The 12,255-nt window shown below is 49.6% G+C and overlaps 1 protein-coding gene across 1 annotated transcript; it reads left to right on the forward strand.

The window, feature by feature from the left end:
* The first annotated feature begins 200 nt into the window (after positions 1-200).
* TRIB3 (tribbles pseudokinase 3) lies at positions 201-11,490 on the forward strand. The gene is made up of 3 exons (XM_004370484.2): positions 201-712; positions 4,157-4,449; positions 8,313-11,490. Exons 1-3 carry the CDS (start codon positions 422-424, stop codon positions 8,803-8,805), a joined length of 1,077 nt encoding a protein of 358 aa, XP_004370541.1. The 5' UTR covers positions 201-421; the 3' UTR covers positions 8,806-11,490.
* The last annotated feature ends 765 nt before the right edge of the window (positions 11,491-12,255 follow it).

The raw sequence follows: 12,255 nt of genomic DNA on the forward strand, positions 1-12,255 counted from the left end.
TAGTTGTGGTCCATCAGTCCTTTGGACTAATGTTTCCCTTGTGTTTTTGGTTTTCTTCTTTCTCCCTTGCTCCAGACAGGGTGAGACCAGTGGAGTATCTTAGATGGCTGCTCACAAGCTTTTAAGACCCCAGGCACTACCCACTAAAGTAGAACGTAGAACATTTTCTTTATAAACTATGTTATGCCAATTGAGCTAGATGTTCCCTGAGACCATGGTCCCCAACCATGTTGTTGGGTTTTTGTGGGCAGTTTAAGTGGAGGATGAATCCCCAGATGTGGGACACCCAGTCAAAGACGTTTGCATCTGTCATTTTGAGACACACTGCCCAACTACCCTGTCAGTGTACCACCCTCCCAGCGGGGGAAGAGAGGGGCCACCAAACGGCCTCACCTTAGCCTCTTTCTCCCTTTCTTTCTAGATGCGAGCCACCCCTCTGGCTGCTCCTGCCGGTGCCCCCTCCAGGAAGAAGCGGTTAGAGTTGGACGATGACCTAGATGCCGAGCGCCCCACCCGGAAACGAACTCAAAACCAGTCCCAGCCCCTGCTGCCCCCCTGCCTGCTTCCCCTGAGCCCACCCCGTGCCCCAGATCCTGCGCCTACTGTGGCCACTGCCTCTCGGCTTGGGCCGTACATCCTTCTGGAGCCTGAGGAGGGCGGGCATGCCTACCGTGCCCTGCACTGCCCCACAGGCAATGAGTACACCTGTAAGGTATGTCCCCAGGGGCCACTCTCACCCACATCACAGGGGTCTGGAGGGGCCTTGGCTCCAGAGGATTTCCAGGAGGGATAAGGGGTCCTTATATTCATTTATTCCTTCGTTTATTAGAGAAGCAGCCCCCAGTTCTCTGTCAGGCCCTGGGCTGAGGTCAGAGAGGCATCCAGACATTGTCCCAGCCCTTGAAGAGTTCACAGCTTAGGCCCTAGAGTGTGACAGATGCTCAAGCGTGCAGCTCAGGGGGCCGGGGGAGCAGAGACGCCTCTAGTGTATTCAAGGGAGGGGGTGTCAGAAAAGGCTGGGTAGGCACTGGCCGGGTAGAAGTGGGAGAAGGGAGTTCCAGTCCAGGGGAACAATGATGCAAAGGCCTGGAGGGGAGTGGAATTAATAAGATGGTGGCTGGAGTGGAGAGGGTGTGCAGAGAGGGGCAGGAGGTGGTCATTGGTGGCAGCTGGTCGAGAAAGCATGAAGGAGCTTCCACTGGGCTGTGGGGAGCCACTGAAGGTGTTTGTACAGGGGAAGGGTGGGGTGTGGTAGACATCAGAACTCCTGGGATCCCCGAGATCATTGAGTCTAACCCCTGTCATTTTACAGATGGGAAGACAGGTCAAAAGAGGGGAAGGGCCATACATGAAGTCACATAGCACGGGGCCTGGCTCCTAGGCCAAGGCCTGTTGTTGTGTGCCATTGAATCGATTCCAGTTCATAGTGACTCCATGTGAGAGAGTAGAACTGCCCCATAGGGTTGCCTAGGCTGTAATCTTCACAGAAGCAGGTCACCAGGTCTTTCTTCCGCAGAGCTGCTGGGTGGGTTTGAACCTCCAACATGGGGGTTAGCAGCTAACGCTTAACCATTGCCCCATCAGGGCCCCTTCGGGCAAGGTTAGGGGCAGAGAAGTCTGAGGATTCCTGGTAGGAATCAGGAAGTGGGCAAGGTTAAGGTCCCCTGAGGGTCAGGCCCAAGCAGGGTGTTGTCAGGTCACAGCCAAAAGGATAGAGATGAGAACAAAAAGTATAACAATAGGCGTATACTGCACACCAGGTATTGTAATTGTTTGCTCAGTGTGCACCATCTCTTTTCATCTTCATATAGGCTATGAAGTAGTTACTATCATTGTACCCATTTTACAGGTAGAAGACACTGAGGCTCAGAAATGGTGGTTACTTGCCACCTCAAAGAGCTAGGAGGGATTAGAGCTGGAATTAGGACTGGGCAGGCTGAGCCCAGAGCTGTGTGCCCACGCTAGGACAAGTGTTTCAGACATAGTGAGCTGTGCTACAGGGCAGGCTTGCCCCCAGTGAGCAGGGGTAAGGAAGATGAGGATCACCCAGGTTTACCAGGGAAGAGCAGAAGGGGCCTGGGTTCCCTTGGAAATGTGCAGAGAGACAGGGTGACTCCAGCCTCCAACAAGGGAGCAGCCCCCACTAATGGGGATGCAGTGGGCAGGGGGGGTGATCTGGACATCTGGCCCAGCCACCAGCTTCCTGGGCTCTGGGGCCCCTTCCTAAAGCGTCGCAGGTTCTTCTCAGTTCCCACTGGGGAGGGGAGTCCACACCCAGAGGAACAACCAAAGCAGGTGCAAGGCAGAAGGGCCATACCTTCACAAGGCCCCCATTCCTCAGAAACATTTCAGGGGGTCTCCTGGACGTGCTTGCCCTGTGCCAGCATAAACCACAGGGGCTGCACTATCATCCCCAGGTCACCTGGGGGGTTTTGGTCAGTGTGTAGAAAGATCAACATCTCGTCTTGGTAGATTATCACCTTTCTCATTAATTCAACAACCCTCACTGTGTCACATGTCACTGGGCCGTGGTTATAAGATAGATAAAGCTCTGCTCCCACTGAACTGACTTTCCAGTGGGGAAACAGACAACAAACAAGTGGATAAGTGAAACCTGTGTCAACTGAGCCTACGTGCTATGGAGAAAAATAAGGCTGGGAACAGGGCGAGGGGGTGGGGAGGGCAGGGGGTACAGGATATCATTTTAGCTAGGGCAGTCTGGGAAGACCTCTCTGAGGAGGTGCCACGTGAGCAGTGAGTTAAATGAACTGAGGGGGCTGGCCATGTGGGTATCAAGAGGAAGGGCATCCAGGCAGCAGGAACAGCCAGTACAAATGCATGGAGGAGAATGTGCTAAAAAAAAAGAAAAAGTCTCTATACCACCCCAACTATTTGTTTTTAAGCATCTACTTAAAAAAAAAAAAAAAAGTCATTCATTAAGTATGCATATCCTTTATTTATTTTTCTGCATGGCATAACCAAAAGAACATGCAAAGGGTTTCATATCAGACGAACCAGAGTGCGTGTCCCAGCTGTGGCACTGATTAGCTGTATGGCTTCCTTCACTGAATCTCAGTTTTCCCATCTGTAAAATGGGACACACCTTTCAAAGCTATGTTGAGGTTTTGATCTAATGTCCACAAAGCTCCTAGTGCAGTTCCCACCTACCTCCCCACCCTCACCATGTGCCCTTCTTCCCTCCTCACTCCCTCCCAGCCACACGGATCTTTGGCTGGGTATTTAGAACAGCTCAAGCTCTTTCTCACCTCAGGGCCTTTGTACTGCTTGTGCCTTCCACCTGGAAAGCTTATCCCATGGGCATCTCCAAATCCTTCAGGTCACTTCCACAGAGTCCCTTCTGGACCACACTTTCTAAAATCAGTGCCCTCTTCCAAAATACCCTCTATTCCAACATTTTTCTTGGTTCCTTTGCAATGTTCCTCAAAATTTGTAAATATCTAGTCTGTTAGCTTGTTTGCTGTCTCCGTATTGGATTGCAGGCACTAGGAGGGCAGGTGCTGTGGCAGTCAGTCACATTTGGTCTCCAGTGGCTGGCACAGGTGTCCATGCGTGATGAAGGATGAATGAAAGGGTGGGCAGTGAGTCGCTGAGCACGACGTGACTTCTGCATTATCTGCTCTTCTGGATTTCCCCAGCTTGGAGGGTTTCTTTTCTGTATGGGTTACCTATTGTTTTTCAGTTATCTCAAGTTTAAGGCTATATATCAAAAAAACCCATTTCTATTGAGTCGATTCCAACTCATAGTGACCCTATAGGACAGAGTAGAACTGCCCCATAGGGTTTCCAATGAGTGGCTAGTGAATTCGAACTGCTGACCTTTTTGTTAACACCATAGCACTTAACCACTGTGCTACCAGGGCTCCAAGGCTATATAGGGTCATAGTTAAGAGCACAGACGATGAGTTCAAATCCTGACTGCCACTTGCTGGCTGTGTGGCCTCTCAGCTTCTGGAACTGTGGAATCACGGTACTTACCTCAAAGGACTGTTGTGTGAGTGGAGTGACTTGGTCCATGAAGCGCTTGGTACAGCGCCTAGCCCGCAGTCGTTGTCTAAAGGGTTGGCTATGACTGTTTGCAAGCCCCGCCCAGGCTCCACAGGTCCTCACCTCTGCTTACGCCATCCTCTGCCCACAGGTGTACCCGGCCTGTGAGGCCCTGGCTGTGCAGGAGCCCTATGCACGGCTGCCCCCCCACGAGCACGTGGCACGACCCACTGAGGTCCTGGTGGGCACCCAACTCCTCTACGCCCTTTTCAAACGTTCCCATGGGGACATGCACAGCCTGGTGCGCCACCGCCGCCGCCTCCCTGAGCCTGAGGCCGCTATGCTCTTCCGCCAGATGGCCGCCGCCCTGGCACACTGCCACCAGCATGGGCTAGTCCTGCGGGATCTCAAACTGCGCCGCTTTGTCTTCACCAACCGTGAGAGGTGAGTGTGGCCATGGAGACCCACCAGCACGCCAAAGAGGTGCGCTGTGATGAGGGAAACTGAGGCCCAGGAAGGCAAAGTAACTTATGCAGTAAGTGCGGGAAGCCTGGACTAGCACCTAGTTCCCTGGGAAAAGTTGCTCAGTCCTATTGGAAGCCCCTCGGGCTGAGCACTGTGTTGTGATCATAATGGCAATGGACAGTATTGAAGAGCAAGCTGCCCTCTCTGGTTGGCCTGGCTCCTTATACATATGAGGGTAGGTACCGTTATTGTCCCCATATGATAGATGAGGAAACCAAGGCCCAGAGAGGTTAAGTAACTTGCCCAAGATCCCACAGCTAAATGGTAGAGCCAGGATTCAAACCCAGATCTAACTTCAGACCCTGGGCCCTAATTCATGCTGAGCTTGAGAGGCAGGTGGCCCAGATGCCTGGCTGGGTTTTCTCTGACTCTGGGTGACTCAGGGTGTCTCGGCCCCAGTTTCCTCTTTGGTAGCGGAAAGGCTGGACAGTCACGATGTTCCCAGGATTCCAAGTCTACAGACAACAGCCAGAACAAGCCCTGAGGTTCCAACCCACATGGGAACTGTTTCTGTAAAACTGAGAATCAGTGATTTTTCCTTAGAAGAGAACTGCTTCCTGCTGGTGGGTGGGGGGAGCCAACATCCGGCCCCCTCCCCAGACTCCTGGGTGTGCGGGATGTGTCAGAGTCACCGGGTACACACGAACATCAACCAGAGGCACCCATTTCCTGTCAGGGTTCTTTTGCAGGGAGAGGAGGGTGACCCTGTTGCATCTTTTAAACTTTATATTTTGAAATAATTTTAGACTTGCAGAGAAGTTGCAAAAAGAACTCAGAGTACTCATATATCCTTCACCACTTCCCCTAATGTGAACATCTTATACAACCATAATACAATGATCAAAACTAAGAAATTAACCTTGGTATAATACTGTTAAGGAGCTCTGCTGGCGCAATGGTTAAACACTCGGTTGCTAACAGAAAGGTCGACGGTTCGAATCCACCAGCCGCTCTGCCAGAGGAAAGACCAGGCGATCTGCTTCTGTAAAGATTTACAGCCTAGGAAGCTCTATGGGGCAGTTGTACTCTGTCCTACAGGGTTCCTATGAGTAGGGATCGACTCAACAGCGCACAACAACATACTACTACTATTAACTAAACCACAGACTGCATTCAGATTTCCCTGGTTTCCTTTTCTATCCAGGATCTAATCCAGGAACCCACCGTACATTTAGTTATTGTGTCTCCTTAAAAAAAAAAACAAAAAACAAACCCAGTTGCCTGTTGCTGTGGAATTGATTCTTACTCGTGGCGACCCCACGTGTGCAGAGTAGAACTGTGCTCTGTAGGGTTTTCAATGGCTGTGACCTTTCAGAAGTAGATTGCCAGGCCTTTCAGGTAGCCGCTGAGTGCTTAGCTGTTTGCACTATCCTTTATGTCTCTTTAGTCTCCTCCAACCTGAGACAGTTTCTCAGTCTTCCCTTGTCTTTCACGACCTTAATACTTTGGAAGAGCACTGGCCAGCTATTTTGCAGTGTCCCTCAATTTGGATCTGACAGACGGTTTTCTCACAGTTAAATTGAGGTTATGCATTTTTGGCAAGAATAGCCCCGGAAGTGATGTACCCTTCTCAGCACATCATCTCGGGACATATGTGATGTCTATATGTCTTATTACTGGTGATGTCAACTTCGATCTCTTGGTTAAGGTGGCATGTGCCAGGTTTCTGCACTGTGAAGTTTCCTAATTTTCCCTTTGTAATTAATAAATAAGGTCCCCAGGTGGTGCAAACTAACCTAAAGGTTGGCAGTTCAGACCCGCCCAATGGCCTGCAGAAGAGAGGTCTGGCAATCTGCTTCTGTAAAGATGACTGCCACGAAAACCCTATGGAGCACAGTTCTACTCTGTCATACATGGGGTTGCCATGAGTCATAATCAACTTGACGGCAATGGGTTTGCTTTTGGTTTTTAATTAGTAAGTATCTCAGGGAAGCAGGGGCGTGGTTAGAGGGAACGAGAGGGCGGCACTTCTCCCCAGTGCGAGTCCAAGGAGGGCATCAGACAAGGTGCCACAAGTATGAAAGGTGCCTGACTGGGGCAGCTGGGGTAAGGTGTGTTTCTGTTGATGCCTTGTGGCTATCAATGTCTATTCATCTTGAAATTGGCACCCCCCCCCCACCAACGTTGACACTGTCCCTGGGGGCTTGCTCGTTATCCCTGCTACACCCATGCGGGGGCAATTTCAGTGCTTGCCATTGGTGCTGTTTTCCATAGATACGCCTTTGTGGGGGAGTTACTTTCAGGCTACATAAACATCCTGTTTCTCCTCAGCCTTTCTGGCAGCCATCCATCTTGCCTGCAGCAGTTATTACTGTGCTGTTTGCCTAGTGGTAATACTGTTTCCTTCTTCCATTACATTTTAGATTAAAACAAACACGCTTTTCACAAGACATAGAATGTAAAATTTAGAATGATCTTTAAGCTAATACACAACTTCAAATAAATTTTGAGCTTAGGGTCAATACAACACCCCCAGACCTCCTGGAGGTGAGAACATGCTTCCTTTTCCTCAAGGTAATAATTTAAAAAGCACTGTAGGTGGAAGAGGTACTGTGGAGTCAGACAGACCTGGGTTCGAATCCAGGTTCTGCTCCTTATCTGCTCTTTGGCCTTGAGCAGTGGCGTCACCTGCCTGAGCCTTGGTTTCTTCAGCTGTAAAATGGACCCACAATACTTAGCCTTCACCATGCTGCGAGTCATAGGATTGGTCAATGTTTGCCAAATGTTGGTGCCTTGAGGAAGAAGATTAATAGCAGTGGTAATAGACTACGTAATCATTAATCTGGAGTGCTCTGTAAGGTTTGTTTAAAGCAGAGATCGTAAATGGCAGGCCACATTTTTTTTTTTTTTTTGCCCCCTGTGTGTGTTTGCCTGTGTTTTTAATTGGAATTGATTGCCAACATTTTAAAGACTGGGACTTTTTCATTAAAATACGGACTTCTGGCTTCTACACAAGCGGTCATAGCACTGGCTCTGGGGCCTAACAGCATGGGTTCAAATCCCAGCTCCACACCCTACAGCTGGGTGATGCCTCAGTTTCTCCATCTGTAAAATGCTGTCTTCCTTACAGGTGGTGGTGAGGATGCGATGAAATGAGCCAGGTGCTGAACTTAGCCCAGTGCCAGGTACCCAGTGGACACTCGAGTAATATTAGACTGTGTTGTTTTTACACACACACCAGTTGCCGTGGAGTCGATTCCGACTCATGGTGACCGCATGTGTGTCAGAATGGAACTGTGTTCCATAGAGTTTTCAATGGTTGATTTTTCTGGAAGTAGATCGACAGGCCTTTCTTTCTAGGTGCCTCTGGGTGGACTCGAACCTTCAACCTTCCGGTTAGGAGCTGATCACCTTAACTGTTAGCACCACCCAAGGGCTCTATGTTGTTAGTGGTGCCCTTTTTGGTAGATTTGTGCTGAGACATTTCCCAATTCTTGGTTCTCTTACTTTATTACCTGCCTGGACTCTGAATTTGCAGCTAGTTTAAGAGAGAATTAACCTTCTCAGTCCCCTCCCTGAGGGACTTTTGGGGAACGTACCCCTCTCAGAGCCTTAGTTCAAATATAATTGCTCTGTGACCTTGAGAAATGACTTACCATCTCTGAGCCAAGGCTTCCTCACCTGTAAAATAGGGTCAGTCATGCCAGGCTCACAGGACTGGTTCACATTTGTCAAATGCCAGCAGGCACTTGGGAAGTGGGTGGCCTTAGGGGTAATGACGTGGGGTGGTGGTGTGGGGGTCCCGATAGAACCTGACCCCTGTGTTTCTCCCCCGGCCTCAGGACGAAGCTCGTGCTGGAGAACCTGGAGGATGCGTGTGTGTTGACTGGGCCAGACGACAGTTTGTGTGACAAGCACGCCTGCCCAGCCTACGTTGGGCCCGAGATCCTCAGCTCACGGACATCCTACTCTGGCAAGGCGGCAGATGTCTGGAGCCTGGGCGTGGCACTCTTCACCATGCTGGCCGGCCACTACCCCTTCCAGGACTCAAAGCCTGCCCTGCTCTTTGGCAAGATCCGCCGCGGGGCCTTTGCCCTGCCGGAAGGCCTCTCGGCCCCAGCCCGTTGCCTGGTCCGCTGCCTCCTTCGACGGGAGCCAGCTGACCGGCTCACAGCCACGGGCATCCTGCTGCATCCCTGGCTGAGGGAGGACCCGTGCTGTCTGGCCCCATCACGGTCCCACCTCCAGGAGGCTGGCCAGGTGGTCCCTGATGGGCCAGGGCCAGAAGAGGCTGAGGAAGAGGAGGGAGACCAGGAAGTGGGTCTATACGGCTAAGGCCACCCTACTAGACTCTCAGCTGCTAACAGTGGATTGATTCGGGGTGTGTCCAAGCTTTCTCCCTCCTCTTTGAACCGAGCCACACCTTAAGTGCCTTCTAGGAGGGAGGCAGGAGGAGACGTGTGCAGAACATGCTGTTTGCACACCTGTGGCGTCCACATGCTTGTGCACACAGGCTTGGGCATGCAACAAGTCTGTCCCGGGCATTTGTTGTGTGCCAACCCCTGTTCTGGGTGTTGGGAACACAGCACTGAAAAAAGAGATAAACCCCTCTGCCTCACGGAGTTGATACACTGGTGCTCTTGAGCCAGAGACCCCTCTTCAGGCCTACCAGCCAGGGTCTGCCCTAAACACACATTAGTACCCACGTGTCGGCACCCACTTGTGCTGGTGCTGAGGTGCCTCTGTCCCTAGGACAGTCCCTTTCATCAACAACCCTGCTGCCTTTGTGTCCAGCACCTTGTTCAGAGAAAGGAAAGTGTCCTTGTGCCAAATGCTCCCAGAGCTCAAGGCATGCTGGGAATTGTATTTGCTGCAGCTCTGTCTTCTTGATCAAGAGATGCTTTTTCAAGGCCCAAGCCAAGATGTGGGCCAGAAGAACAAGAATCCAAACTATGAGGCTGGTCCTCATCTAACTTAAGGAATGGCTTAGAATGAGGGTCCAGGCCTACCCACCTTGGTGAACCCTGACCTGAGCACAGAGGTTAGGGGGCAGGATTAGGCAAGGGTAGGCCCTCTGGCCTCCTGGGAAGGATCAGGCCCTGTTCTGGGGATCACACTTCAACACTATGGGTTTTGGATACCATGAATTTATATTTTTACCTTGTGCCTTAATAAAGGAGAGTTATAAAACACTGGTTTCTCCAGATTTCATCTATCCTCCCCTTCCTGTCTTTGGCTCCAAAACAGCATCCATGGTGAACAGCTAGAGGCCTGCGTCTCAGCCTCAGCTGAGGAGTGTGTGAGATTAGATCCCCGGGAGCCCGGCAGATCTAGCTGCACTACCTCTGTTTCTTCTGGTGGCAGTGGTATCTCAGTTGGGTGCTTTATGGCTGCAAGTCACAGAAGCCCTGAGTCAAAGTGGCTTAAACAAGAAGGAAATGTATTTTCACACACGAGAAGAAGTCAGTACATGAGGCAGGCTCTCAGAGCTGGTAGCAAGGACCCATGCTCTCTAGGCCCTTCCTGTTTCTTTGCTCTGTCGCCTTGGTGACTCAGTGTGACAGCTACAACAGTCAAAGTGTCACACTGGAGAGGCTGATGGCAGAGGAAGACTTGCTTACCTGGCCCACGAATCATGAACTAAAACAATTGTCATCTTAAGTCACTACGTTTTGGGCTGTTTTGTTATGCAGCAAAAGCTGACTGATACAGAGAGGGACAAGTTAGCCTCAACCCTGTGTGCCCAGCACTGCCCACAGCTCACAGCAGTGACTTTAAGTGAATTAAGTGACCACTGTGTATCGGATCTCATGTGAATCTCATGTGGCATCCCTTGCCTTTTACCTCTCCCCTGCCCAGCTGCCAAAAGACCCTGCCCTAGCCCCCCTTGCAGGCGGAATGTCCTCGCTTGTGCCAGTGGAGCAAGGGGAAGGGAGGCAAACTAACATAAAATGAGGGCTGCCAAGGGGCAGGCACTGTGCGAAGCCCTTTATCTGCATTACAGAGATAGATTCATTTAATCCTCCCAACAACCATAGGCACTCATGCTCTTGTCTGCCTGGTTTTACAGACAGAACAATGAGGTTTAGAGAGAGCAGAACTCATCCAAGGCCACACAACAGAGAACAAGAGTCACCTGGTTTTGCGTTGAAGCAGGAGCTTTTGGCAAGGGCAGCCACATGAAAACTGCCCAGTCACAGCAAAATCCATTCCCTTATTACCAAGTGATGGATGTAGTCTCACTCCTGACACCAATTAGTGGGGTTTTTCCTGTTCTATTTTTATTCACTTAATCATCATTGTATAAAAGTTCTACAATATCAAATGTAATACATGCATTACTGGGAGGAACTGTTAGAAATTTAATTGAGGCTTTTCTCTGCAACTGGGAGCTGAATATAAAAAAATCATATTGTCTCCTGCCAATTATTCATTCACTTAGCAATTCAACATCTATTACTGAATGCCTACTATAGGCCAAAAAAACCCTCAAACCTGTTGCTGTCGAGTCAATTCCAACTCATAGTGACCCTATAGGATAGAGTAGAACTGCCCCACAGAGTTTGCAAGGAGCAGCTGGTGGATTCGAGCTGCCGACCTTTTGGTTAGCAGCCAATCTGTTAACCACTGCACCACCAGGGTTCCATACTATAGGCCAGGGCTCATGAAAGACAGACAACATGGCTCTCGCCCACAACTACTCAGTCTAATAGAGGAGAGAGATGTTAAAAAAAATTATTCTTGTCGTAACTACTTCGTGGCAAAGACAGGCAACACCAAATACACCATCTGCTCCCTTACATTTCCTGGCTTCCCTTGCAGTTAGGTTTGGGTCATATGACTAGTTCTGACCAATGATGTGTGAGTCAAAGTGATGGGGGGAGGGGAAGGGTCACTTCTGGGCTGAAACTGTTGACAGCCAGCAGCTTCCATCTCTCTCTTCCCCTGCCACTAACATAAAATGAGGGCTAACATAAATGAGTGACTGCCACTGCCACCTTAAGGCCACTTTTTCCCTTAGCTACAAGATGGAGGAGGGCTACCAGATTCACATGGCAGTGGCAGGGGAAGAAAAAGATGGAGGCCCACCACCTCTCTCTGTGGCTAAGCCCTGCCCACCCTTTGAGGCTGGACCTGTATTTAGTGCCCCACTGCTGGTGGGACTGGAAAATGATGCAGCCACTGTGGAAAACAGTTTGGTGGTTCCTCAAAAATTCAAACAGAATTATCATATGACCCAGGAATTCCACTTGAAAAGCAGGGTCTCCAGCAGATACTTGTACACCAATGTTTATTGCAGCAATAGTCAAAAGGTGGAAAAAAACTCAACAGATAAATGGATAAACAAAATGTGGTATATACATACAATAAAATATTATTCAGCCATAAACAGAAATGAAGTTCTGATAATGCTACAGCACGAATGAACATTGAAAACATACTGAGTGAAATAAGTCAGACACAAAAGAATAGATATTGTATGATCCCACTTACATGAAATATCTAGAATAGGTAAATGCATAGAGACGAAAGTTTATTAGTGGTTACTAGGGCTTGGAGAGAGGGGGAAAGAGGGAGTTATTGCTTCAGGGGTACTGAGTTTCTGTTAAGGGTGAGGAGAAAATTTGGAAATGGATAGTGGTAATGACTCCACAACATGGTGAATGTAAACAATGTCACTGAATTGTGCATGTAAAAATAGTTGAAATGGCAAATTTTTGTTATATATATTTTACCACAATAAAGAGAGGGAATTGGTGAGATAGAAATCAAAAACCAATTACA

Source organism: Trichechus manatus, unplaced genomic scaffold, assembly GCF_000243295.1.
Source record: "Trichechus manatus latirostris isolate Lorelei unplaced genomic scaffold, TriManLat1.0 scaffold00008, whole genome shotgun sequence".
NCBI classification, from domain to species: domain Eukaryota; kingdom Metazoa; phylum Chordata; class Mammalia; order Sirenia; family Trichechidae; genus Trichechus; species Trichechus manatus.